This window comes from Dasypus novemcinctus, chromosome 24, assembly GCF_030445035.2.
Source record: "Dasypus novemcinctus isolate mDasNov1 chromosome 24, mDasNov1.1.hap2, whole genome shotgun sequence".
NCBI classification, from domain to species: Eukaryota; Metazoa; Chordata; class Mammalia; order Cingulata; family Dasypodidae; genus Dasypus; species Dasypus novemcinctus.
In genome coordinates this window covers 3,760,154-3,787,585 of record NC_080696.1, presented here as the reverse complement: position 1 = coordinate 3,787,585, position 27,432 = coordinate 3,760,154, and the positions used below count along the sequence as shown (strand labels likewise).

At 45.2% G+C, this 27,432-nt stretch overlaps 2 protein-coding genes across 3 annotated transcripts; both read left to right on the top strand.

The window, feature by feature from the left end:
* Positions 1-8,636: 8,636 nt before the first annotated feature.
* PCNA (proliferating cell nuclear antigen) lies at positions 8,637-15,687 on the top strand. The gene is made up of 6 exons (XM_004465242.4): positions 8,637-9,064; positions 9,803-9,900; positions 10,059-10,126; positions 10,693-10,887; positions 14,196-14,319; positions 14,404-15,687. The coding sequence occupies exons 1-6, from the start codon at positions 8,844-8,846 to the stop codon at positions 14,481-14,483; spliced, it is 786 nt and encodes a 261-aa protein (XP_004465299.1). The 5' UTR covers positions 8,637-8,843; the 3' UTR covers positions 14,484-15,687.
* Positions 15,688-15,788: 101 nt separating this feature from the next.
* Positions 15,789-26,979, top strand: TMEM230 (transmembrane protein 230). 2 transcript variants are annotated; one of them, XM_004465241.5, is made up of 4 exons: positions 15,789-15,940; positions 19,455-19,575; positions 20,872-20,994; positions 26,086-26,979. In XM_004465241.5, exons 2-4 carry the CDS (start codon positions 19,477-19,479, stop codon positions 26,224-26,226), a joined length of 363 nt encoding a protein of 120 aa, XP_004465298.1. In that variant the 5' UTR covers positions 15,789-15,940; positions 19,455-19,476; the 3' UTR covers positions 26,227-26,979. The 2 variants fall into 2 exon arrangements, with proteins under 2 accessions (XP_004465298.1, XP_004465297.1); XM_004465240.5 differs by lacking the exon at positions 15,789-15,940 and adding an exon at positions 16,075-16,181.
* Positions 26,980-27,432: the final 453 nt, after the last annotated feature.

The window sequence follows — 27,432 nt, the reverse complement described above, 5'->3', positions numbered from 1 at the left end:
TGTTGAATGCATTTAAAGTTCTTCCTACAGGAAAATGATGTGGCCAAATCCCCTCCTAGAAAGAACCTCGCAAGAACTATAGAACACTCTTCCCTGGACTCACTGTTACACCTGTCTTGCTCCAGGACTGCTTTCAGAACCTCCTTTTAGCTGCTGTAAGGAATCTAAAGTCAAACAAGTACAAAATGGGATCCTTGCCCTTAAGTATATCATAATCCACAGAGAGAGAAACTTGCATACATAGTGTTGCCGTTTCCCATTTGTAATTTGGGACTGAGCTGTGTGTTCTTGGGGGAGTAGTGAGAATTTGGAGAAGGGGCATTATATTTTTTTCTGAGTCCTAAAACAGTCTAGTCCCACGTTGCTGTATCAGTGCTTTAAGTGACAGTAGGTTTGGAGGAGCACTGCACTTAGGGTGTGTTTTGTTTTCTAGTTAACTACTTTGCACATGTATTTAAAAAAAAAAAACAAACAGCCACCACTCCCTTCAGGCCATTATTTATGTAAAGACGACTTTATTTTGTAGTATTTTGTCTTGTCTTTTGTTATTTATTTATAAAAGGAAATAAACCGGTAGTGATTTTAAAACTCTTGTAACCAATTGAGGATTGTGTGACCTCCTTTTTGGCCAATGTCAGTCGTCAACTCTTGATCTATAGACCAGAAATCTCTTGGGTATGTTAAGGTTTATTATCTAAAGGACCTGGAAGGACATCAACACAGAAGGATCAGCAAGGCTATCCTCCATGACTGGTGGGGGAGCTACTGTCCCGCCCTTACTGTTGGGGCCAACTTTTCTGAAAGGTGTACACCTGAGTGAGTGCCCCGTCAGCACTGAAGCTCAGCTGCTGCCTTTCAAACCCAGCTAGGTATAAAGGAGGCTGGAAAACCAGAGCACCTGGGCCAGAGTTCTAGAATGAGCGGCGTGATTACTGGTAGCGAACCTCCTGCCATTTAGCATGAACAAACATCTCAACCATCGTGCTCAGCCCTCCTGGAGATCTGAGCTGTAGGTCAAGCAATGCCATGGAGAAAAAGAATCAGGTGCTCGGAAATGTGCAGAAGTCACACTAACAGATCTTTCGGCCAGCTTCTGGGCCTATTCCTTAATTGTAGAAGTTAAGAGTAGAAATCTCCCCCACCACCAGCCCTGCTGAGTTCTGCTCTCTAAAGGGAAGAGCTTTGGAAACGGACTTTGGCCCAGTGGTTAGGGCGTCCGTCTACCATATGGGAGGTCCGCGGTTCAAACCCCGGGCCTCCTTGACCCGTGTGGAGCTGGCCAGGCGCAGTGCTGATGCGCGCAAGGAGTGCTGTGCCACGCAAGGGTGTCCCCCGCGTGGGGGAGCCCCACGCGCAAGGAGTGCGCCCGTGAGGAAAGCCGCCCAGCGTGAAAAGAAAGTGCAGCCTGCCCAGGAATGGCGCCGTCCACACTTCCTGCGCCGCTGACAACAACGGAAGCGGACAAAGAAACAAGACGCAGCAAATAGACACCAAGAACAGACAACCAGGGGAGGGGGGGAAATTAAATAAATAAATAAATCTTTAAAAAAAAAAAAAAAAAAAAAAAGGGAAGAGCTTTAAAATCTGAGTTCTGTGATGGAGATTACCAACATAATGCTAAATAATATGCTTGTATTTCTATATATTAATGAGTAACAGTGTGTACACCAGTTCTCACTGTGAAAGAAAAAGGAATTTGGTTTCTTCACATTGCTTTGTACCTCCTCCTCTACGCCCAATTTTCTCTTTTGTCCTTTGTCATTCCGGAGTCATTCCTTCCGTGGCTGGGGCATATCTGGTGTAAAGCAGCCTATTTTCCCTGAGCTCCTTAGTTGGTTATGTTGACTAGTAGAGGTAAATAGTGTGGGATTCCTATTTCCCAGGAATGTGCAGGCTGTCCTGGAGCTCAGTGTAAGTTGGCAATTACTGCTACAATTATCATTTTATAATGAGCAAAAATACCGTCCCTATTCTTAACAATTGAACGCTAAATGAGTTCTGAGTGACTGGAAAATTCATGTACCCGAATGAGCGGCTTCCCCTCTCTTACTGAAGGATTGTCAATAAGCTAAAACAAGCTTTTATGCCCTTCATATTGCCTTTTTTTTTTTTAAGATTTATGTTTATTTATTTCTCCCCATCCCTTGTTGTTTTACACTTGCCGAATCTGTTCTCCTTCCCTGTTTCTTTAGGAGGCACCAGGAGCGGAACCCCGGACCTCTGATGTGGGGGGGAGGTGCCTAATGACTTGAGCCACCTCCGCTCCCTGCTTTGTTGTGTTTCTCACTGTGCTCTTTCTTCTTACATCTCGTGTCAGCTTGCTGCACCTGCCGGTCACACCAGCTCACTATCTTCTTTAGGAGGCACTGGGATCCAAACCAGTGATCTCCTGAACCGCATCTGCTTCCCCATATTGTTTTTATAGTTCCTAGTTTGACAGGTGCTCTCAGAGGGATAAAAGTCTTTATTCAGTTTAATCACATGAAGTGCAAAATGGAAGAGGTTTTGCAGAATTGCCAAATACATTAGAGCTTTAAAAATGTAAATCCTGCACTCCCACAGAGTTAGAGCTCCATCAGTAGACATTCCGCCTAAACTATGTGTCAGGCTCCTCTTCAACAAACTGGATCTTACTTTATCAAAACAGTAGTCTAGGGGAGCAGTCATGGCTCCAGCAGTTGAGTGCCTGCCTCCCAACATGGGTGGTCCTGCGTTCAGTTCCCAGTGCCTCCTAAAGAAGACAAACAATGAGCAGACAACAAGCAGAAACAACAAGCAAACAGCTGAGGGAGCCATCAGTGATGGGAAGGACAACAGCCTACCGGGAGAAGCAGGTGGCTCCAAGCACAAATAACCCTGCATTGGCCACATATTGTTTAAACAGTACTTTTCAATCCTAAGCCCAGACCTACCAGATAAGAACTGGAAATGGGGACTAGGGGAAATAGACTTTTTTTCCCTTTCTAAAAAGCTCTCTAGGTGATTCTAATAAGCAATCAGCATGAGAATCATTCTGTAGCTTATTACCACCCTGTGAAGAAATTTGCTGGAAACTATGCAAGCGTTTACAGCTTTTTTCTCTCCCAACATACATTAACATTTTATGATCAACAATACATGCATGCTTACTGAAGAAAGTTCAGATAATGCAGAAAGGCATAATGAAAATAATTCAGATCAGCCAAGGATAATCACTGTAAACATGAACACGCTTATCTTTCTGCTCTAGTTTCTCTGCCCATTCATCCAGATGTAGCAATTTAGAAAATTGGACACTGTTGCTTATACTGTTTCATAACCCGACTTCTCTCTTTATCCTCAAATACTCCTCCAGAATATTTTAAAGGCTATAGAGTTTTCAATCTTATGGATTTACCATAATTACTAACAAAGACCATGTTGTTAGATGTTACAGTAACAATGGATTTCAATGGAATTGTTAGTAATTCTGTAAGAAACATCTTTTTTTTTAAATTTCTCCCCCCCCCCCCCGTTGTCTGCTCTGTATCCATTTGCTGTGCCTTCTTCTGAGTCTGCTTGTCTTCTCTTTATTTAAAACATTTTTTTTATCCCCCTCCCCTGCCCTGCTATTTTTGCTGTGTCCATTCTCTGTGTGATTTCTGTGTCTATTTCTCTTTTGGTCTTCTTTTCTCATCTTTCTCCTCTAGGATTCACCGGGATTCAATCCTGAAGACCTCTGATGGGGAGAGAGGTCCCCTGTCAATTGTGCCACCTCAATTCCTGGTGTCTGTTGCATTTCACCTTGATTCTCCCCTTCATCTCTCTTTTATTGCATCATCATCATCTTGCTGCATGACTCACTTGTGTGGGCCCTCGGCTGACCTAGTGGACACTTCGATCACCGTGCAGGCACCCACATGGGCACTTGGCTTACCGTGCAGACACGGCTCACCACACAGCACCTGGCTCGCTGCGCAGATACACTTTCTCTTCTTTTTTTTCACCAGGAGGCCCAAGGGATTGAACACAGCTCCTCCCATATGGTAGGCAGAGTCCTTATCACTTGAGTTACATCTGCTTCCCTGCTTGTCTTCTCTTTAGGCAGCACCAGGAACTGATCCTGGGACCTTCTAGAGTGGGAGAGAGATGCTCAGTGTCTTATGCCATGTCAGCTTCCTGGTCTGCTGCATCTCTTGTCTCTCTTCTCTGTCTCTTTATCATCTTGCTGCACTAGTTCTCTTCTTGGGCCAGCTCACCATGTGGGCCAGCTTGCCTTCACCAGGAGGCCCCAAGAATCAAACACTGGACCTCCCATATGATAGATGGGAGCCCAACTGCTTGAGACACATCCACTTCTTAAACCTGCCTGATCTTAGTAAGCAATGCTAATCATTTCCTTAGGGAAAAGTCCTAGAAATTGAATTTCTGCTTCAAAGAGTAAATACAATTCTAAGGCTTTGATATACATTGCCAAATTCCCACTAGAAAAGTATACAATTTTATACTCCTACTTGCAATATATGAAAGTGCCATTTCACTGAATCTTTCCTAACACTGAGTTAATACAATTTTTATTAATTTGATAGGTTAAAATTCTATCTCCTGGGAAACGGATGTGGCTCAAGTGATTGAACTCTGCCTACTGCATGGGAGTTCTCAGTTCCATTCTTGGTACCTCCTGGAGAAGCCAAGCAAGACAGTGAGCCAGCACAAGGGGCAGGTGTGGTGAGCTGACGAAACAAGATGACACAATAAGGAGATACAAAGAGGAAAGACAATAAGAGACACAACAAAGTGGGGAGCTGAGGTGGCTCGAGCAATTGAGCACTACTTTCCCACATGGGAGGTCCCAGGTTTGGTTCCTGGTGCCTCCTAAAGTGAAGACATGAAAACAACAAGGGGGGAGGGGAGTAAATAAAAAATAAATCTAGGGAAACGGACTTTGGCCCAGTGGTTAGGGCGTCCGTCTACCATATGGGAGGTCCGCGGTTCAAATCCCGGGCCTCCTTGACCCGTGTGGAGCTGGCCATGCGCAGCGCTGATGTGCGCAAGGAGTGCCTTGCCACGCAAGGGTGTCCCCCGCGTGGGGGAGCCCCACGCGCAAGGAGTGCGCCCGTGAGGAAAGCCGCCCAGCGTGAAAAAGAAAGTGCAGCCTGCCCAGGAATGGCGCCGCCCACACTTCCTGTGCCGCTGACGACAACAGAAGCGGGCAAAGAAATGAGACGCAGCAAATAGACACCGAGAACAGACAACCAGGGGAGGGGGGGAAATTAAATAAATAAATAAATCTTTAAAAAAAAAAAATTCTGTCTCCTCTTAATTTACACTTCTTTGTTTATTGATGTGGCTAACTTCTTTTTCTTTGTATATTTACTAAGACTGGGTGTGGAACTCTGGAAGCCAGATACCTCCATCTTTTTGTTTCAATGAACAAACTTCTCTTGCCTCTTAAATCAGTTTAAGTTGGGTTCTCTGTCAACGCAAATCCAAAGAACACTAACCAATACAGTGCCTTTAGGCAAACCAAAGCTTCAAAATTTATGAGGTCATCTCTTACCTGTTTTTTTTTCTTTGCCTTTATGTTTAGAAGTCCACAACAAGATCTTAAATATTTATCAAAATTTTATTTTCCACTTATTTGAAATGTTAACTCTTTGTCTGGAATTTATTTTGTTATTAGAAGTCTATAGCTTTGGGAAGCAGATTTGGCTCAATGGATAGAGCATCCACCTACCACATGGGAGGTCCAGGGTTCAAACCCAGGGCCTTCTGATCCATGTGGTGAGCTGGCTCACGCACAGTGCTGATGCACTCAAGGAGTCCCGTGCCATGCAGAGATGTCCGTTGCGTAGGGGAGCCCCACACTCAAGGAATGTGCCCCTTGTGAAAAAAAGCTCAGCCTGCCCAGGAGTGGTGCCACACACTCAGAGAGCTGATGCAGCAAGATGACACAACAGAAAGAGACACAGATTCCCTGTGCCGCTGACAAGAACACAAGCAGACAAAGAAGAACACACAGCAAATGGACAAAGAGAGCAGACAATGGGGGGGGGGGGGGAGGAGGGGAGGAAGGGAAGAGAAATAAATAAAAAATAAATAAATCTTAAAAAAAAGTCTATAGCTTTATTCTTTTCTAAAAATTTAACCATGCGCTTAATCATTATTTACTTAATTCATTCTCCCATTGACTGGAATAGCACCTCACTAGATCTTAAGGTGATCCTCTTAAAATGCAAATTGATCGGGTCAAGCACCTGCATTTGGTAATGTTCCCTTGCTCACAGTGAAGGCCTACAAAGACCTGTGTGACCTCACCTCCCCTCTCTTTGCAACCTAATCTTGTGGCATTCTCCCCATTACTCAGTGTTTCTGGGAAATGTGGAACTTTGAATACCGTAATAATCTCCTTCCTGTCTGAACACCTTCTAACATGATGTTCTGTTTAAACCTGCTATTCTCTCAGCCTGGAACGCTCTCCTTTCCCTCTCCAAATGGTTACCTACTGGGGTTAAATGCTACTTCCTTAAAGAGAGGACGTCTCTGCTGGTCATAGCCATTCATCTGACTGTATTTCAACTGATCATGTGCACTGTGGGTTCCACATGGGTCAAGTTTAATTGCCATTTAAAATGTCTTCAAAATGATTACACAAAGATTTGGCCCTAAAACAAAATGCAGAAAGCACTGAAACAGAAGCATGCATTTGCTATTAGTGAAGCAGAATCATGGGACAAATTCCAGAGTCAATGGTGTAGCACTCTTGAGAAATGCCGGGTAAACACCTTTGCAACAAAGTATGACATTGTATGGAAAAACACTTTCAGCAACTGTGGGGGGAAACCGAATGTGGAAAATTTTAGGAGTGCCTTAACCAATTTATTTTTGTTATATTTTCCTTTCAAATGTAAAGGGAAAGTGGATGTGGCTCAAGCAATTTGGCTCCCGGCTACCATATGGGAGGACCATGGGTCGATGCCCACGCAGGAGTGCTGGCTTATGCGGCAAGCTGGCCAGAGCAGAGAGCTGGTGCAGCAAGGTGACCCAACAGAAAGACATGGGAAAGACAGTAAGAAACACCGCAGATCAGGGAGCTGAGCTGGTGCAAGAGATTGAGCACCTCTCTCCCACTCCAGAAGTTCCAGGACTGGTTCCTGGTGCAACCTAAAGAGAAGTCAAGCAGACACAGAAGAATACACGGCAAATGGACACAGAGAGCAGACAACAAGGGGTGGTGAGGGAGAATTAAATCTTTCAGAAAAACATAAAAAGAAAAAAGCTTTAAAAATTGAAAATCTCTTTCAGTAATTACAAAATAAAAATTCTAAGTGAGAAAATGTTGTATAATAGTTTGAACACATTGTTTTTTCTTGTGCTACATAAAATATTGGTGCATCTTACAGTTGAGGATATCTTATATGCACTGAAATCGATGTGTCTAACAAAAATGTCAGAGGAAGAAAATAGAGTAAGGAGAGGCAATATTTGTAAGCCATATTGTTGGGAAAGAATATTAGAGATTTGGTGAAAGACATGAATTTTCTGATTCAGGAATCACAGGATAAATAAAACTAAATCCATGCCTAGACACATGGGAAGAAAAAACTGAAGAATGCTACAGACCAAAACAAGGTATTAAAAGCAACTAAAGAGAAATGCCAAAGAAAAGAAAAATAACCAATATATATGGGAGGACAGACGTGATATATAATAGGTCAATTATTAACATATGTGAAGAGCTCCTTTTATCAGTAGGAAAAAGATAAAGTTTAATTGAAAAAAAGGGTAAATAATATAAAGATGTCATGGCCAAAAAAATATATGTGCAGCCTGTAACAACTTTTTAATATACAAATTGAACTTTTCACACAAATGAACAGAGATGAAAAACAAGATTGCCAATATCTATAGCTGGGGAAAATAACGGGAAATGAGCATGCTCGCAGTCTTGACTGGCGTGTAAATCGCAGTCGTTTAGAGATCAATTTATTTATCATTTACCAAAAATTTACACGGGTATGCTCTTCAACCCAGCAGAACTACTTCAAGGGGTTGATTTCATAAAAATCATCCACGCAAAGGAGTTCATTTCAACAGGAAATTGGTTAAATCAGGTTACACATATAGACTATTTTGACATCTTTTTAGGAGGAACTGATAATGGGAAAGATGTCCGTGGCATATAACTTAAAGGATTGTATTAAGTCATCTGCGTAAGCATTTACCGCGTGAAGGAATTTTTGTTTTGGAAACTATTTCTATGGAAAAAGGCGTGTGCGTGGAGCCCAGAAAGCGGCCTAGAGCAGGCGGCGCGGCGCGGGAGCGCGCGCGGGCAGGACGCCGGGGGTCGCTCCTCAGCGCGGCTTCGCATCGCTCTTCGCCGTTCGCGCGTCATTCTGCAGCAAAATGGAAGCGCTGACCAAAAGGGCCTGTGCTTTTCAGGCTATACTCCCACAGGCCCGAAGCGGCAAGCAGGGGCACAAGCCTGGGGCTCGGCTATGCGAACGGTCCCTCGGGCCTCGGGTCCCGGTCCGGACAGCCGGAAACCGGAAGCCCCGCGACAACTTGCGTCACCCCGCCCGGAGACCCAGCGTGCTCACCCCGCCCAGGCGCCCGCCTCCGCCAATGGGTGCCTGCTGGGGGCGGGCCTCATGCGGAGCAGGGACACGATTGGCCGTGGGCGGGGCAGCGTGGTGACGCCACGGTCCGGGGCGGAGAGCGCGCGCTCCCCGCGGCGGCAGCATTAAACGGTCGCCGACGAAGGGGTTGGACGCTTCTTCTAGGTCCCGCGTCCCGGTGCTGCGCTCTCCCGCGTCCTTGTCACGCCCGACCCGGCCAGAACTTCCTCTCGCTCGCCCGTAGCCCCGTCGCTCGACCCCGCCGCCATGTTCGAGGCGCGCCTGGTGCAGGGCTCCATCCTGAAGAAGGTGCTGGAGGCGCTCAAGGACCTCATCAACGAGGCCTGCTGGGACATCAGCTCGAGCGGCGTGAACTTGCAGAGCATGGACTCGTCCCACGTCTCCCTGGTGCAGCTCACCCTGCGCTCGGAGGGCTTCGACACGTACCGCTGCGACCGCAACCTGGCCATGGGCGTGAACCTGACCAGGTGAGCGCGGCCCGCGGGCGGCCTGCCCGGCGCTTGGCGCGAGAGCCGGCCGCCCGCGCCCTCTCATTGGCCCGCGGCGCCGGGGGGCGGGCCCGGGAGCGCGCGGTTCGGCAAAGCCCGCGCTGGCCGCCGCGCGCCGCCCCTTTCCGCGCCAAAGCCACAAAGCGGGGGGCGGCGGGAAGGGGCCGTGGCGGGCCCCCTTGGGGACGTGCCCTGGCGAGGACGTGCCGGCCGTTTCTGGCCTTTTATTGCTCTGAGTCCTCGGTGGGCGTCCGAAGACCCTGGGGCGGCGGAAGCGTCTTCCGGGCAGCGGCTTCCACCTTTCCTGTCCACTCAGGACAGGAAGACATTTTACGTCCTGTCCAGGCACTTAGCACGCGCACATAGCGCAGACGCTCCTGCGAGCGTTACCCGCGTGCACGACGCGCTCGCGGCGCTTTGCAGCACCCGCGCAGGGGCCGCGCGGCCCGAGAACGCTGCCCTTGGCCTGGTGACCAGGCGTGACCGCGCTGGCCGCGGGATGCGAGCGTTCTCAGCTTCAGTGCAGGCGCGCACACTGCCAGGCCGCCTTCCAAAATGGCTGGGCCGGCGCGCGCGTCCTCCGGCGGCGGGGGTGTCGTCCTCGCCGGGTGTCAGCCCGCCAAGCAGGCGACAAGCGGTAACTCCTTGTTCCGTTGCACTAGAAATCCTAACGGTTTTGAGATGTCGATTTTAAACCCTGTCTCTTCTGTGTTGTAGTATGTCCAAAATACTAAAATGCGCCGGCAACGAAGACATCATTACACTAAGGGCGGAAGATAACGCAGACACCTTGGCGCTCGTGTTCGAAGCACCAAGTAAGTCATACCTTTTCACCAAGCTAAGGTAGAAAACACTGAAATGCAGTTTCGGTATGTCTCAAAGCTGAGAAATCTAAAATGCTGATTTTAATGGTTATATAAACTTTGCATCCTTTTCTTCAACAACGTTTGGATTTGTTTTTTGTTTTGGGTAGATCAAGAAAAAGTTTCGGACTATGAAATGAAGTTAATGGATTTGGATGTTGAACAACTTGGAATTCCAGTGAGTATCTCAAGTTTCTGACTGTTGAGCAGCCTGTACACAGTCATACTAGTTACACAAGATGTTCATGTAATCAACACTAGTCTTAAACTTCATATTTAAAACCCCACTTCCTGACACAACTTTCCAGAAAGATTTCTTTTGCATGTTTCGAGGATGGGGCTTAGTGGTTGGTCAATATTTTGTCATTAAGAGTAGATTTTTAAAGCTTAACAATTTTAAGCAGAAATTTTTGAGAGTTGGGTTTATCATCATCAAAGGAGAGAAGAGATGCTTTGATGTCTTAAGTACCCATTATCTATTATCTCTTGTTTTAGAAAGCAGGCTTCTTGCATCATTGTTCCTATGTCATACCCTAATATTCTCTTGATAGAACCCTGGTTAAGAATGATTAGTAGGCTTTTGGTCTCTGAATAATTCATTTACTATTAAAAGTTCTGTGTGTTTTGTTTTTTATGCAAATATTCTCTTAACATGTCATTTAAGTTCTTGTTGCTTCTTGAAGTAAGGGTACTAAATCTTTATCAGCCATTAAGGTAAATGTTTTCTTGTTTTTGTTTTTATAGGAACAAGAATATAGCTGTGTAGTAAAGATGCCCTCTGGTGAATTTGCACGTATCTGCCGAGACCTCAGTCATATTGGAGATGCTGTTGTAATTTCTTGTGCAAAAGATGGAGTGAAATTTTCTGCAAGTGGAGAACTTGGAAATGGAAACATTAAGTTGTCACAAACGAATAATGTCGATAAAGAGGAGGAAGCTGTAAGTATAGTTTTTTTTTTTTAATGTAAAAAATATTTTGAAGGAGATTGTAATACTGCTTGACATTAGTTTGATTGCTACAATGAGAGAAACTCCTAAAGAAACAAGCTTGTATTTCCAAGTAACTAATTTGTGAGGATTTTAAAAAATACTGCTGAAACCTGCCACCTACTTTATGACTAAATCTGTGAGAAGAGAATGCAAATTCAAAAACTTTATATGGTAAGCCCAATTGCCCCATTTTAAAGGTGGAGAAGCAGCTTCACAAGATTAAGTTACTATTTAGCCAGTCATAGGGCCGTAGGAATAAAAGGTTAAACAATGCTAGGAAGTAGACTCCTTGCAACTTGGAAAGAATTGTGCCAAAAATTAAAATATAGACTACATGTAAAATAGCCCGAGTATTTTTATTTGAATTTAAAAGGGTACCCAAGAAAAAACAGTCATCCCTAAATATCCACACATCAAGGTTTTCCTATGGTCAACTGACTTTTAGATCCTTAGGGTATTTCTTTTTTTTTCTTTTTTCTTTTTTTAAAGATTTACTTTATTATTTCTCCTCACCCTCTTGTTTGGATTTGCTGTATCTGTTTGTTGTGTGCTGGTCTCTCTTTTTTTTAAGGAGGCACCGGGAACCAAACCTGGGGCCTCTCATGTGGGAGGGAGGTGCCTAATTCCTTGAGCCACCTCCACTCCCTTAGGGTGCTTATAAATGAATAAATAATATCTTATGATTGCACAAAATATTTAAAATTTTTACTTGCCTTTGAGTTTCAGTTAATTCTTTGTAAACCAGGGACAGTAAAAAAGTCCTAACCTCAGCGTTGTTAGGACTAAATGACAACATATTCAAAGTGTTTTGCACATTGTCTGGCATAGCGTAAGTATACAGTATCAGATAGTGTTTTCTTCTTCCTTGAATGAATTGTCAACCTTCCTATTAAATAAAACTAAAACTCAGTTTAGATAAAGATAAAAGAAAAAAACTAATATCTAATAACAAGAGTCTAGTGTGGATGCTGACTTTAGCTTGCTAGAGATTTGAAAGCAGACACATGTACAATTAATAAAATTAACAACTGTTTCTGAGCCTCTTGATTCCTTTTTGTAAGGGCTATTTGGACTATAGCCAAATGGGACACAAATCAAGATTTTATGTATTTTTCAATCTTTACGTAAATTAGGCTTTTTCTTATTCTTTTTTAAAATTTTTTTATTTAACTTTTTATACACATAAATAAAAGTAGAGACAGCAATAAGGCCAGCCCAGCCTCCATTTGGTCATCACCCAGCTTTAACTCATCTGATAACCAAGCTTGGTCCATCTGTCTCCCAAATTATATTTCCATTCCCCTGCCAACCTTGATTTTTAAAAAAATCAAATCTCAAACATTATCCATAAATATTTTAGTGTGTATCTGAAGTATAAACATGAAAACTTTTGATATTAAGGTGTTTTTCAGTGTCCACTTTTTTTTTTAAGTAGTTATCAGAGATGGGAAGCAGGCAGTGCTTTGCCACTAAGCTACATCTATTCTTTATTTTTAAAGATTTATTTTATTTATCCCCCCCCCCCCCCCCCCGCTGCTTGCTTATTGTCCTCTGTCCATTTGCCGCATGTTCTTCTGTGTCTGCTTGTCGCCCTTTGTTGCGTCATCTTGCTGCACCAGCTGTCTGCAGGGCATAGGCTGTCAATTCTCTGTGGGCACCGGCCAGCCTGCCTTCACAAGGAGGCCCTAGGAAGCAAACCCAGGGCCTCCCATATGGTAGATGGGAGCCCAGTCAGTTGAGCCACATCCACTTCCCTCTGATTATTTTTTTAAAATATATTTTTAGTTTATTTTTAAAATATACGTAGATCACCCAAAATAATTATTTTTAAAGTTTGTTGGCGTCAGAATTTTAATGGGGTCCATACATATCAATTGGTTGATGATTTTCCTCTTAAATTCCTTTTCATCCATTCCATTTGTTTCCTTTTTATTTTCTCTTTTTCCCTCCACTACAATTTTTGTTGAAGAAACATTATTTTTCTTGTGGAATTTCCTGTAGTCTGGATTTTACCTCTTGCATCCTTGTGTCAACATTTTCCCCCAAATTTCCTATAAACTCATGAGCGATTGTCAGTTCTAGAGGCCTGATGATTTTAAGGGTGTTTTCTTGTTTTGGGAGTGGGAAAGCAAGAATACTTTATAGGTGGTGGCTTGTGCCTGTTTCCAGAGTGTATTAAAAATTAATGACAGGAAGTGGATGTGGTTCAAGTGATTGGGTTTCCGTCTACCATATGGGAGGTCCAGGGTTCAATTCCGAGGGCCTTCTGTTGAAGGTGAGCTGACCCATGTAGAGAGCTGGTACAGCAGGATGATGCAACAAAAAGAGACACAGAGGAGAGACAGTAAGATGCAGCAGACGAGGGAGCTGAGGTGGTATAAGAGATTGAGCATCTCTCTCCCACTCCAGAAGGTCCTAGGATCAGTTCTTGATGCTGACTAAAGAACAGACAAGCAGACACAGAAGAACACACAGCAAATGGACACAGCAGACAGCACAAAACAACTAGGGTGGGGAGGATAAATAAATCTTTAAAGAATTAATAGGATGTAACTTTTTTTTTTTTAAAGGTTTTTGATATATTTGTTTTACCATCTTTTTAAAAAAAAATCCCAAATTTTGAATATTTAACAAATGGGAGAAGTAAAACTGGTATAAGACATTGGTGAGGCAAGCAGTATAACTGTGGTTTTCTAAACAAGTAAAGCCTTAAAGAAATAGGTGTGAAGGAGACCATTTCCGTTAATATTAACTTTCTTTATAAGTACCTCCATAGTTATAGCTTTTCAAAATAGAGTTTTATAAAAGTTGCACCTAAATTATAAACAACACTAAGCACTTAACACTGAAACTGTAGAAGACAAATCTGGAAATCTAGGGCAGTTCGATCTTGGATTCAGACCACCTTGATTCCAGCCAGCAGTCACAAGTTATGTATGTTTGATCAGTTCAATAAAATCTGGGTGCAGAAACTGGATGCACCCTGGTTGCCGCTGCCACTGCTCATGGACCAGGAGAGCTAACACCCTCTGAGGAAGGAATGGAAGGGGGAGCAGGGCAAGGGAAGAAGGAACAGGAGGAGCAGGAGAGGAAGAGAGAAGTGGAAGGAAAGAAAAGGAAAAGAAGCTGCTGCTGCTGCCGCCATCGTGGCCACCAAGAGCCTGCGCAGCCTGACTGCCCGCCCCAGTGTAAGGGTGGCGGGATGCAACTTTTTTGATGTGCTTAATTGAGTATGCTGAATCTTCTTTTTCCTTTAGGTTAACATAGAGATGAATGAGCCAGTTCAGCTAACTTTTGCACTGAGGTACCTGAATTTCTTTACAAAAGCCACTCCACTCTCTCCTACAGTAACACTCAGTATGTCTGCAGATGTACCTCTTGGTAAGATAATAAATTTGTTGTATCTTATTTTTTAGGTAGTGTATTGATAATCCTTGATAATTAACTATTCCCATCTTCTTTTAGTTATAGAATATAAAATTGCTGATATGGGACATTTAAAGTACTATTTGGCTCCCAAGATTGAGGATGAAGATGCATCTTAAATATACTTCAAATTTGAGAAAATAAAACAAAGCTCTTTGTGAACTGCTTCTGAGATGCCAGCGTGTACTTAAGTCTTTTCTGTCACCAAATCTGTACCTCTGAGTACATATGTAGATACTATTTCTGTAAATAACCTATTTTTTCTCTATGCTCTAGTTTAAAAATAAAGTCCAAGTCCAATCTGGTCTTGTTAACCTAAAAGTACTTCTGCCTTACTTAGAAATACTCATGATTTTTCTAATAAGAGTATTGATGCTAAATGTTTTCAATTTAAATAAAGTTATCTGAATATCAGATGTCATAGGGCAGTGCCTTCTTTTAAGACCATCACTGTTACAAGTATCCAAGGAAATGTTGAGCTGAAGCTACCCTTTAATGTAAATGTGTTCATTTTTTTAAAAGTCATAGAATAGCCTGATATATTTTGTGGAAGTAGCAGTAGAAAGTATTTCAAATACAGTGGGATATAAATCTTGGGGAGGATTTGTTTGCTAAACTTTTTTGCTATTATTCTAACTTGAACTCAAATAATGAACAGCAGAGAGTAGAACAAATCCTATATTTGTTATTTTAGTCATTTTAGTTAGCAAAATTAACATTTTTAGATGGTTGCTGGGCCGAAAGTCGAGAGGGCTTCATAAGACTAGCATTGCTTTGTAGGGCAGTGTTTCCTCAGCTTCCAGAACTTTTATGCAAGAGTTGTGCAAGTTATAGCACATCTGTCATAGGCCCCAAGGAGTCTTGTTTTTACAAAAATGTCTCTGGTATTCAAGTGGCCTTTTTGGAGTCTCAAGAGATGAAGATGGCTTAAAGTCTTGGCTGTTGCATCTAACCAAGGAAGTGGGAAAGCCTAAATGAAAAGAAAGACAAACACTCCAAGTGATTGCTGTGCTAGAAGGTCACAAACTGGCATACTACATATTGAGATTTGCTTTATCATAATTGTCCCTTTTTTTTTTCCAGTATATTTTGTGTTGATTAAATGACTAAAAGTTTGCTGAAAAATACACATAACTTACTGTTTGCCACGGTGGTGGAGGGTTTGGCTGCAGAGAGCCCTGTTGGGACTTTTTGGGATGATGAGTATATATTTGAGATTGTGATGGTACCAGGACTATGCATTTGTCAAAACTCATCCTACTGTACTTTGTTATATGTAAGTTATATCTTAATAAACCTGACTTTTTAAAAGTTCCTAAGGAATTACATTCTCAAAGCTTCATTGTGTGCAGTAAATCGTCCCTTGTGGGCGGGCCTCGGCTGGACAACTAATGACCAGGAGAGGGAAACGGAAGCACAAGGGTGTGGGGCTCCTCAGGAGGGCGGCGGTGGGACGTCGGCCGCCGCGGACTGCCGCGTGCTCCCGGGAGGGTTTGAGGTCGGCCTGGCCGTTGGTCCCAACACTGACCGCCTCGGCTGCCGCCCCCGAAGGGTCAGCGAGGGAGCCACGCTGCAGGTTAGCAGGCTGCCCTGGGCCTAACGAGGACCCGGGGGACACCCGCGGCGGCACCCCAGGACGCCGGCCTAGCACGACAATGGCGCGCGCCGCGGAGGAGCCGGCGCACCCAGTGACGTCGTTTCCGGCGCGCCACTTCCGGCGCCGCGCTGGGGAGCTAGTGGCGGGCCGCTGGCGGTTGGCGGGGCGTGCCATGCGGGCGCGGACCGAGGGGCGGCCGGCTGTGGCGATCTGCGCGCGGGTAAGGTGCTGGGGCGGCGGCTTAGGCCTCGGCCCCGGGGAGGTGGCGTCCGCCCTGACCGTTGGCTCTTTCCAGAAGCGTCTGGTTTACGCCCGAAGTCGCGTCCCTTTCTCTTTCCCTTCCTCGCGAACCTGGAGACGGGCAGGATAGTAGTGTTTGTGGGCCAAGCGCTCCAAAATGCCCTTCCAAGTCTTGCGACCGTCAGGTGCTGGGGAAACTTGCGGGTTGCAGTGGAGCTGGGAAAAAGCTGGTAACTTGGCCTGGTCCTTAGAGAATACTGTATTGATTTAGGTCTTTCCATTTCTCCTTATAGGACTTTATTCCGCCGCTAATAAGCATCCGCTCCCCGCCCTCCCTTTCGATCTTTAATGTGTTGATGCAGGTGTATAAGTACTTACTGGCAGGATGTGTAATTTAAAAAAATTAGGCACAACTCGGAAGTGTTTAAATGCCGGGGGGGCGGGGACGACGACGACATATTGGTAGATTTGAACTTTAATACATTTTTTATAGAATTTAGATTATCGGGATTGCAACACACAGAAACCTAGTATTCGACATAGTTTCATCTAACCTTTCTAGAAGAGCATATAAATCATCATTACTTTTCTTTTTCCGATGTTAGATTTCTGGACCAGTATTTACCAAGAAGGTACATGAGCATTTAACACCAATTCCTTAAAATTGTTAGTTATTTTAGGTTAACTGCCATTCACTTAAAACACTCTTGAATGTTCAGAATTAAGTATACATAAAGCACTTAGGTGAGTCCTAACTGCCATTATTATGTAATGGTTATTATTTATAAAATGTGAAACCAGAAGAAGGCCAAAGTTTACATTTTGTTTTTTAAAGATTTATTTTTTATTTATTTCTCCCCCCTTCCCCCCATTGTCTGCTCTCTGTGTCCATTCGCTGTGTGTTTTTCTGTGTCCACTAGCATTCTTGTCAGCGGCACCAGGAATCTGTCTCTTTTTATGTTGTGTCATCTTGCTGTGTCTTTGTGTGTGGCACTGATGGATGTAGGATCACCAAATACCTGAAAGTAACTTATTTCTCTCCCTGTTGCTAGGATACAAAGAAAAGAATTGTATGTAAATCAGAAGGTAATGAAATGCAACCCTCTCTTTGGGCCAAATTCCGTTTTTGGTGGTCAAGAATATCCTAGCAATGAGGTATGAAAACCAGCTTTAGCCAGTTGGCTGGACCTGCGCAGAAGCAGGCCCTTGCTGTCCTCACTTCAACTCGCTTAATTAACAAAGTAAAATTCCCCGAGGGGTGGCATTATCCGCCCCTTTCTTGATCATGCAATGTGTGTGCAAGCGTGATTTCCTGAACATACTAATCATACAATTATATAACCAGCTATGTGTGTTCATCCATATGCATAAAAACTAATGCATAATCAAAGCAAATGCTAAGTAGTAACTTGGGTATTTAATCAAGAGTGAAATTGCAGCACAGGGAGTCAGGTCTGAGTCACTTTGGACTGGCCTTGGCTCCTTACCTCTGCAGACATAATAAATGTGAGTGTGCCTAACTCTCGTGTTGAAGTTTTTCTTCATGCCATGTCTGGTTATCCATAAAGGCCCTGCTTTGAGGCCTAACAGCTCCACTCCTGGGCAGGCTGTACTTTCTTCGCGCAGGGTGGTTTTCCTTACGGGGCGCACTTGTTGCCTGTGGAGCTCCCCAATGTGGGGGACACCCCTGCGTGGCAGGGCACTCGTGCGCAGCAGCACTGCGCGTGGGCCAGCTGCACACGGGTCGGGAGACCCTGGGTTTGAACCCTGGCCCTCCCATGTGGTAGGTGGATGCTATATCCATGGAGACAAATCCGCTTCCCACATTTTGTTTTTTTATGTTGTGCTTCTTGAAACATGTAATTTTCTTTTTTTAAAGAATGTCTGCTAACTCCTAAATTGACCATGATTTCATTACTGATGTCTGCTTTGATTATTTTGAACAACAAACCAGATTTTTATTTAGTCTTTTTGCATAACTACAAAAGTAATCTGGAAAGCGAAATCGCTGCTTTGTTTTTGGGGTGGGGCAGAGAGGCAGACTTAGCAGAAGGCCCTGGCACGTACTGATAGACTGTAGCTTTTTCCAGATTTACAACAGGAAGCTTTATGGATGCTTTGCACTAAGAGGATAACATCCATCAGGGGGAAATAGGCAAAATGCTAATGGAAGTGTATTCCATTGTCTAACTTCATCCCTTGCTTCCTGGCAGTTACGAGAATCACCTGGATATGCTTTTCTCTTTCTATAAAGCAGGGGCAGGCAGCTTTAGAGCAGAGTGAATGAGAGTATGGACTTCAGTGTCAGGTGGACCTGGATTTAATTCACCACACTTCCTCGTACTTTTTTGTCTTTGGGAAAAATTCGGAGGTAGAAGTGTTGGTGACAAGATAATATGGGGTCTTGCTCTTGGCAAATGTCTTGGCTTTCACTCCACTCAGTGCCGGAGAGGAAAGCAGTCAGCAGCTGCTTGGGATGTTCTCATTCTGCCACCGACCTCTGTTTTTCTGGGTGGTAGATGGTTCCTCCTTCGGGTAGTCTTCTCTTAAGAGTTTCACATTTCCTCCATTTAGGGAACCTGCAAATCTGTATCAACATGGTAAGTGGGATGGGGTTTTTATTTTATGTTTTAGGAGATACCAGGGATTGAACCCAGGACCTTGTACCTGAAAGCAGGTGCAGGTACTCAGTCATTGAACTACATCTGCTCCCCAGTGAGAGGGGTGTTTTGTTTTGTATTGTATTGTTTTGTTTTGTTTTTATGGTACTGGGGCTGGGAAATGAGCTCAGAACCTCGTATGTGGGAAGCCGGCACTCAACCACTGAGCCACATCAGCTGCCCTGACTTGGTTTTTTTGTTTGTTTACTATTTGTTTATTTTCAGGGGTCATTGGGGACCTAACCTGGAACCTCCCATGTGGAAGCAGGTACTCAACCACTTGAGCCACATCTGTTCCCCAGGAGTTGTTTTTTTCCATTTGTTGGTCTGTTTTGCTTTTAGGAGGTACCAGGGACCTCATACATGGGAAGTAGGCGCTGAACCATTTGAGCTATATCCACTCCCCGAGATGGGGATGTTTTGAGCAAAGTGACTGGCTGTGTACTGTTGTATTCACACCTGCCCTTTGAGCCTAGAGGACAAACTAGAGAGGACATGTAATGAGAATGTATGCGAAGCATGGGAGAGTCCTGAACTCGTTGGATATAACACAGTCATTGTCTGCAGACGATAATCATTTTCTTTGTTTTCAGACTGTAGCTGTGTCAACTTGTTATGATGCCGTCTCGTACCAACCTGGCTACTGGAATCCCCAGTAGTAAAGTGAAGTACTCCAGGCTCTCCAGCACAGACGATGGCTACATTGACCTTCAGGTAAATGCAGAAGAGAGTGGGTGAGACTGGCTGGCCATGTTTCTCTTGAGTCGGCAGGAAGACCTTCCAGGGGGAGGTTTTACTAATTGTCCCCGGGGATTAGAGGGACCAGAAGGAAGGAAGCTCAGCTCTGATACCCTTCCAGCTGTAGCCCGCAGAGGCAGGGACCTCGGCAGGCCAGGTTCAAATCAAGACTGTCCCTTACTAAGAATTTATAGTTATCATAGAATGACAGTCTAGGTGCAAGAACCCGTTAATTGTAAATTTTATTTAGTTTATCTGGAGAAAAATCAACTTGTACATTGCTAAGTAGAATATTCTTTAAGGACTCTATTACCAGTTTGTGTACACTTTAGTCAAAGCCAGTTCATCTTTTAAGGGAGAAACTAACTGCTGAAGCCAGCAGATTGTGGGGAACTTCCTTCTTTCCTGATGTCATGAGATCCAATTTATTAAAGGTATTCTTTGTGGCAAACAGTAAGTAAAACAGAGAGTATTTATTAAGTTTGTATTTACCCTCATCATCGTTTATAAAATAGTAGGGTGGCATCTCCTCTTTCCCATTTTCCCTTAGAATGGAATAGTCCAGGTGGAACCTAGGGCCAAGGAACAAGTAGCAAGAACTTTCCTTCTAAATATCAATAACTCTGTTATTCTTTGAACTGTCTGGACCTGCACTTGAAGGAGAGATTTTAAAAAGTAGATCTGGGAAGCTTCCAGCCAAATAGGTCAGAAACAACCATGAGCCAAACCCTTAAGGTGTGTCTCTGAACTTTTAATGATGACCTTGTTCACAGGCAGGTTAATTGCTCTGCGGGGCAGGCAACTAATGTTTTAGAAAAAACTGAAATTGTTTCTGAAACCATTAAGTATTTGCTGGCTTACTTTTGAGTGTCAGTAATTACTGACTCTTATATTCACACTTAGATTCACATCGATTAGTGCGTGGTACATAGAAAGCATTTACTAAATATTGTGTCTAATGAGAGAATGACATGCAGTGGTTTCTGTATTTGTAAGAGAATAGTGCCTCACGGTACAGGGAATGGCTGTGGGATGAGACTAGATCTAGAAAGGATGATACCCTGCTTGGACTCCTTGAGGGACTGCGAGAGCCATTGCTGGAGCGTTATCTCTTGCCCCCGCTTGTGGCCCAGAGCTGCCGCTGGGCGGTAGGACACGTGTCAGGACGAATGAAATGGCCAGTTGGTTCTTATCCTCCCTGCTTTTAAAGTGCTGGAGCCCTGGTATTTCCACAACGTGCTTCCTTGTCTCCCCTCCCTGTTTCTTTTCCAGTTCAAGAAGAGCCCTCCTAAGATTCCTTATAAAGCCATCGCACTTGCCACCGTGCTGTTTTTGATCGGTGCCTTTCTTATCATCATTGGCTCCCTCCTGCTGGCCGGCTACATCAGCAAGGGGGTAAGCGCGCAGGAATGTGCCGTGAGAGCTTGCGAACGTGAGCCAGGTTGCTCTTGTTCTATATTCACAGCAGAAAGAAGAAGAGGGGTTTCTTAGATTTTGGTCTCTGATAGTGAAACATGGTTTTCTTCCTTTGAGTGACAACAGACTTGTCGCAGAGCTCCGTTGCGGTGGGTGGTGGCAGGCGGGCACCTCGCCCACTGTTAAGAGTTTGAAACAGCAGAGCTGAGCCCGGCACCCAGGACGTCTGGCCATGGCGGGCAGCGTGCTGCCCCAGCTTTGCAGGGCCACAGCAGGTGGCAGCGCTTGGGGAGAAGAGGCTCGGGTCGGCCTGGGGCTTTGGGCTCCTGGTGAGCGTGTTCCAGCAGTGGCTCTGGTTGGAGCACCTGTGGAGCCTCGGTGGGAGTCCTGAGAGACCTGGGGTGGTGTGTGATGGTTCTTCTCTTGGACTGTCCCTCAGCGCCAGCGCACAGCCTCCAAATTCTGAACTTATTCAGGCGTAATTCACTGATGCCTTCAACACACCAGCCGAGGGATGGGGATGAGGTCCTGTGACTGCCCGGAGAGCACAGCTTGGGCCTAAGTGCAGTGTCAATGGGTTTGGAGGCAGCTCTGCTACCAGAATACAATGGCTGCACCTGGTTTGTAAGGTTAGGTCCCCGTGAGGCTTCCTTGGGGCAAAGCTCCTTGGCTACCTTGCACCTGCAGGCCTTAGCAGACTAACCCCAGGGCTACAGAGAGGGCCTGTTGAAGGTGGAAGAGGTGGAGGAGAAGGTGAGCTCCCCTTGCAGCAAATATCATTCCACTTGTGTGGTTTATGAAAGACTTCTTCAGAAAGAAGGATAAAGATGTTAGTTCAACGATTCATTAAGAAAATGAGTAATGGATCTTTTTTTTCCAGGAGGTGCCAGGGATTGAACCTGGTACCTTGTACGTGGGAAGCAGGCACTCAACCACTGAGCTATATCTGCTCGCCAGTAGATATTTTGCTTTGGTTTTTCTTTCAGGTTTTTTCACTTTTTTTTTTTTTTTTTTAAGATTCATGTTTTATTTATTTCTCTCCCCTTCCACGCCCCCTCCCCAGTTGTCTGCTGTCTGTGTCCCTCACTGTGTGTTCTTCTGTGTCCGTTTGTATTCTTGTCAGCGGCACGGGGAATCTGTGTCTCTTTTTGTTGCGTCGTCATTGTGTCAGCTCTCTGTGTGTGTGGTGCCATTCCTGGGCAGGCTGCACTTTTTTCGCACTGGTCAGCTCTCCTTACAGGGCACACTCCTTGTGCGTGCAGCTCCCCTATACAGGGAACACCCCTGCGCGGCAGGGCACTCCTTGCGCGCATCAGCACTGCGCGTGGGCCAGCTCCACATGGGTCAGGGAGGCCCCGGGTTTGAACCGTGGACCTCGCATGTGGTAGACGGACGCCCTAACCACTGGGCCAAATCCACTTCCCTTTTTTCACTTTTTAATTACAGAAATTTTAAAAATAACTCGAGGGAATAATGTAACACACACCCACGTAGCTACCACCTAGCACTGACGCTTGTCTGCGTTTTGCTAACCTTGTTTTGTTCTTCCCCACCCCCCAGTTTTTTCCTGTCTCTTAAAACAAATACCAGATATACCGTCTTGCTGGGAAATTCTAAGTGTATTTCTTCAGTTTGCATCTCTAATAGTGTTTACATAACTCCAGGGCCACTGCCTTTTTATTTTTTTAAGGTTTTTTAAAAAAAATTTCTCTCCCCTTCCCCCTACCCCTAATTGTCTGCTCTCTGTGTCCATTCACTGTGTGTTCTTCTGTGTCCACCAGCATTCTTGTCAGTGGCACGAGGAATCTGTTTCTTTTTGTTGCGTCATCTTGCTGCATCAGCTCTCTGTGTGTGCAGCGCCGCTCCTGGGCAGGCTTCATTTTTCTCACACAGGGCAGCTCTCCTTGCAGGGTGCTCTCCTTGTGCATGGGGCTCCCCTATGTGGGGGACACCCCTGCATGGCACGAAACTCCTTGCACATATCAGCACTGCGCATGGGCCAGCTCACCACACGGGTCAGGAGGCCCTGGGTTTGAACCCTGGACCTCCCATGTGGTAGGCTCTATCAGTTGAGTGACATCCGCTTCCCTATTTTATTTATATATTTCTCCCCACCCCCTCGTTTGCACTTGCTGTGTCTGATCGTCTTCTTCATTTCTTTTGGAGACACCAGGAACTGACCCTGGGACCTCCGATGTGGGAGGGAGGCACCTAATCACTTAAGCCACCTCTGTTTCCTGCTTTCATGTCTCTCATTTTGTTTTTCTTTGTGTTTCTCGTTGGGTCAGCTTGCCACACCTGCCCATTGTGTTAGCTTTCTGTCTGGCTTGTCTGCTTTAGGAGGCACTGGGATCCTCTACTCCCTGCTTGGTTGGGTCTCTCATTTTGTTTTCCTTTTGTGTCTCTTGTTGCATCATCTTGTTCTGTCACCTTGCTGCACCTGCCCATCGTGCCCGCTTTCTGTCTTCTTTAGGGGAGGCACCAGGAACCAAACCATGGACCACTCGTGGTAGGCAGGAGCTCAGTTGCTTGAGCCACTTCCCAGGGCCACTGTCTTTTTAATATCATTGATGTTGTTTCTCTATTCCTCACATTACTTGCAAACTGTTTATTAGATTAAGGTGCTTGCTCAGGTTTTGTTTCCTGTAGCATATTGCTTCTCAGACTTGAGTGAGAACCAGAATCACCTGGTGGCTTTATTGAGATGTGGTCTTCTCAGTGCCTCAGTCCCTCCCCCAGGGATCCCGTTTCAGTAGGCGGGTGGGGTGGGGGGTGAGTTTGCGTTTTGGGGGGTGAGTTTGCGTTTTAACAAGTTCCCGGTAGTGCTGGTGGTCGCAGGACCGTTTTGGAGAACTGTTGCTGTATATAACAGTAAGAGGCACACGTAATTGTCCTAAAATGCTGAAACTGGATTCAGATGTCGCCAGCCTAATAGCGTTGTTGTAAACTTCCCCCATCACCTTTTCCACTAGTGAATCCAGTGTTAGAGTTCTTTTTTAGCTGAAATTTACTCTGAAACTACATTGCATATTAGGGAAGGTAGGAAAGCACTTGATTATTTCTCTTTATTAACATTTTATAAAAATGTACCTACCAACCTCCAAAGGTGACCAAAGAATTAGGAGTGTGTCAGTATCGTGCACTCACAGTTTTGCGTGCTTGTGTTTTAATCAGTTGCACCTCTATTCTTTTTCATCTCTAAATTGCCCGTATTTGGGCCTCCAGGTTCCTCCCGTGTCCTTTAGACACGACCCTCGGAGCACAGCAAGTTATCCACGTCCCGTTTGTGTCCCCTGCCTTCTGCCCAAACGGCCATCTCCCCGAGGGACCCTGGTGTCCCTCAGGGAGAGGGAGGCTTAGCGGCCAGCCTGGGCGTCGATGGCGCTTGCTGCTGTGGGTGGTGGTGGTTCCTGGCCTCTTCAGTGACAGTAGGGAAGTACGCATCCTTAGAAAAGAAGGGGAGAAAGGGTTTCATACAGGTATTTACAGGGCAGATTTAAGTTGGTAGAGGTTAGGCCTAACTGTCTTGATTTTATATATATATATATTTGTGTGTGTCTGTTACAAGGATGATGACATGATTACTTCCTTGCCTTATCCTGCATTGTACGTGTAATAGCTGCAAACAATAGCAGTATGATTGCTAAGTGTAAGACTGCTGAGTGCACTGTAAGCTTTCTTTGCAGTTTTCTTTGTCCTTAGGATATGGCCAGTTAGAGACATACAGTAAACAGTAAGTGCAAAAGGTAAAAGAACCAGAAAGGTAGAAATGTAAAATATGGTAACAGTGTAAGTCAGATGTGGTAGTTGCTGTCCGTATTCTTTTTTTTTTTTCTTTGAGGTACTGGGCGAATGTAGGAAGGTGGGAAGCCAGCACTTAACCACTGAGCCTCATCAGCTCCCCTGATTGGTTTTTTCCCCCATTTATTTGCTGGTTGGTTGTTTTTTGTTCTTTGGAGGCACCAGAACTGAACCCCAGACCTCCTGTGTGGGAGGCAGGTGCTCAGCTTGAGCCACATCCGACTTCTCTATTCTTTCTGATATTCTAATTCTCCTGTCTTTGGCCTGAGGTGGCCCTTTGTGTAGGGTTAGGCACGCATTTATTGAGTCATGATGTGTCAGATAGGGCCACTTGCCTTAATGTGTACTACCTTATTTAATTTTTTAAATAGCCATATAAAGTAAATAGGTAATCAGTACTGTTTAAATATACCTATTAAAAGAAGATTTTTACATTGGGTTTAGATCTTTAGATGAGGGAATCTTCCTAAGCTTAAACAATGAGAAAAAAATCACAATGGAGAAAAGGAGGCTAAATTTAACTGTAGAAACATTTAAAACTGCACCTGAAAAACTGAGGCAGTTAAAACATTTTACAAAGGTGAATCCAATTTTTGGTTTCATCTTTATCGAACATCTGTTGTGTATTTGTAAAGGGATGAACAAAATCCCTGCCCTCATGGAACTCCTCAAGAAGTTGAATCCCACTGGTGAAGATTCTAAGCACAGCTCCTCCCTCCTCTGCCAGTGGATTTGCTTGTGGAATCCCACGCCAGGGAGAAAGTGGGGAAAAACCAGAGTATCCACGGCTGGGGTTGGGGTGGTTAGTGAGTGATGGTACACCCATTACAAAGGAGTGTTACACAACCATTATAGTTAAAACACAGCAAGAGGGGGAGTGGGTGTGGCCCAGCGGTTGAGCGCCTGCTTTGCATGTATGACGTCCTGGGTTCAATCCCCAGTACCTCCTAAAAAAACGGAGCTTTCAACATTGGCATTTACTTGTAATAAGAAACAGGATACAGAATATGGTGTGGTCACAACTAAAATATTTCAAAGAGCAGAAGGAAATAAAGCAAAATAATTATGGATGAGAATGGATGAATTTTCTTCTCCATAACTTTTGGTCCTCTGCAGTTTTCCTACAGTTTATAATCAGGAGGAAAAAAGGTGTAAACCTTTAGGTAGGGCACTGCCTAAAGAAAACATTGTGGGAAGCCCGAGGCCCCAAACAGGAGCGGGTGTGGAAAGGGAACTGGTGCTGACGCGCTTGCCTCCTTGTGCCACCAGGGGGCGGACCGGGCCGTGCCCGTGCTCATCATCGGCATCCTGGTGTTCCTGCCCGGCTTCTACCACCTGCGCATCGCCTACTACGCCTCCCAGGGCTACCGGGGCTACTCCTACGACGACATCCCCGACTTCGACGACTAGCACCCCAGCCCCGAGGTGCCCCCAGCCAGGGCGAGCCAGGGCTGAGCGCCAGGGCGGGCTGCGCGGTCTGTCCAGGAGCCGCCCAGGAGCCTGCTAGCTGAGCGGGCACGCCTTGTCCCCCCGGGCTGGCAGGGTCCCGTCACGTCTCCCTCTATTCCCTGCAGGAATAGCAGCGTGCGTGGGCAGGGAAGAGGCGACCCTGGTGGGAAGGGCCGCCCCCAGCCTCCTTAGGTTGACCGTCTCGTTTAAGTGGTCCTCCTGTCCAGTGGGAGAATGCAGGGTGTATCATTTCTTATTAGGAATTTATTCTGAAAATATCTAAGGATCTTACCTCCTACACTTTCCTCTAACTTTGTATTCTAGGGAAGAGCTAGGTAAAATCATATATTAATGTGGGTGCATCTGCAGTACATTTACTAGCTTGCTTATCGACAGCAGTTGGGGAATTTTAAAACCTCACAGTAGGTTTTCACGAAGTAAACACTTTCCCTTCGCTAGTCCTTGGCCAGCTCTGCTAGGTTCACTGATGAGGCGGCCGGCATGTGATTCGGGTCGCTCTGATCCAGAAAGGTCTGGATGAAGACATTCTTTACACCCCTTGTTTGCGCCCTGTGCTGTTACGGCATTCTGCTGAAGATGGAGAGCCGGGCCGAGACCGCCAGAGGACCAGCCTGGCTCAGCGGGATTCTGTGTCCTAGCTTGAAAAAGTGGCCTGTATGCAAAAGGAATTAAAATGAATTAACTTGAAACATATTTCAGAAACATTTTAATGATTGTAGGATGTTTTTTATTCAGTACCCAGGACTACCTCTATTTTAGGTAGCTGATACTGTCGTCATTCTTTTACCCCAAGTTTTAGACCTGGATGACTAGAAGTGTCATCAGTTGATACTTAGAAGGCTGTGGGTAGAACAGATTTTTAAGATGTGCAGTCAGTGCCCGAGGGGGGCTGTCGAGCAGGCTGTTGTGTGCATCTGAAACGGAGGGGTCAGTGCTCTGACAAATGGAGAAGCTGCAGGCCTGGAGGAGCTCACTGAGAGAGGACCTGGAGGAACATGGAGGAGGTGGCCTGAGGCCAGCGCCAAGGTGATTGATGGGAGGGTGGCCCAGGGTTCCAGTCCTCTTAGAGCTCTTGGGCCTTGACAAGAAACGTGTGAGCAGGTGGGCAAGGCAAAGCTCAGGTTGGAAGACTTGGGCCTAGTCATA

Coding starts and splice junctions, on each gene's coding strand:
- TMEM230 (XM_004465241.5), top strand. CDS start 19,477: ATGATGCCGTCTCGTACCAACCTGGCTACTGGAATCCCCAGTAGTAAA. Junction 19,576..20,871: donor ATGGCTACATTGACCTTCAG/GTAAATGCAGAA, acceptor TTTCTTTTCCAG/TTCAAGAAGAGCCCTCCTAA. Junction 20,995..26,085: donor CCGGCTACATCAGCAAGGGG/GTAAGCGCGCAG, acceptor TTGTGCCACCAG/GGGGCGGACCGGGCCGTGCC.
- PCNA (XM_004465242.4), top strand. CDS start 8,844: ATGTTCGAGGCGCGCCTGGTGCAGGGCTCCATCCTGAAGAAGGTGCTG. Junction 9,901..10,058: donor GCTCGTGTTCGAAGCACCAA/GTAAGTCATACC, acceptor TGTTTTGGGTAG/ATCAAGAAAAAGTTTCGGAC. Junction 10,127..10,692: donor TTGAACAACTTGGAATTCCA/GTGAGTATCTCA, acceptor TTGTTTTTATAG/GAACAAGAATATAGCTGTGT.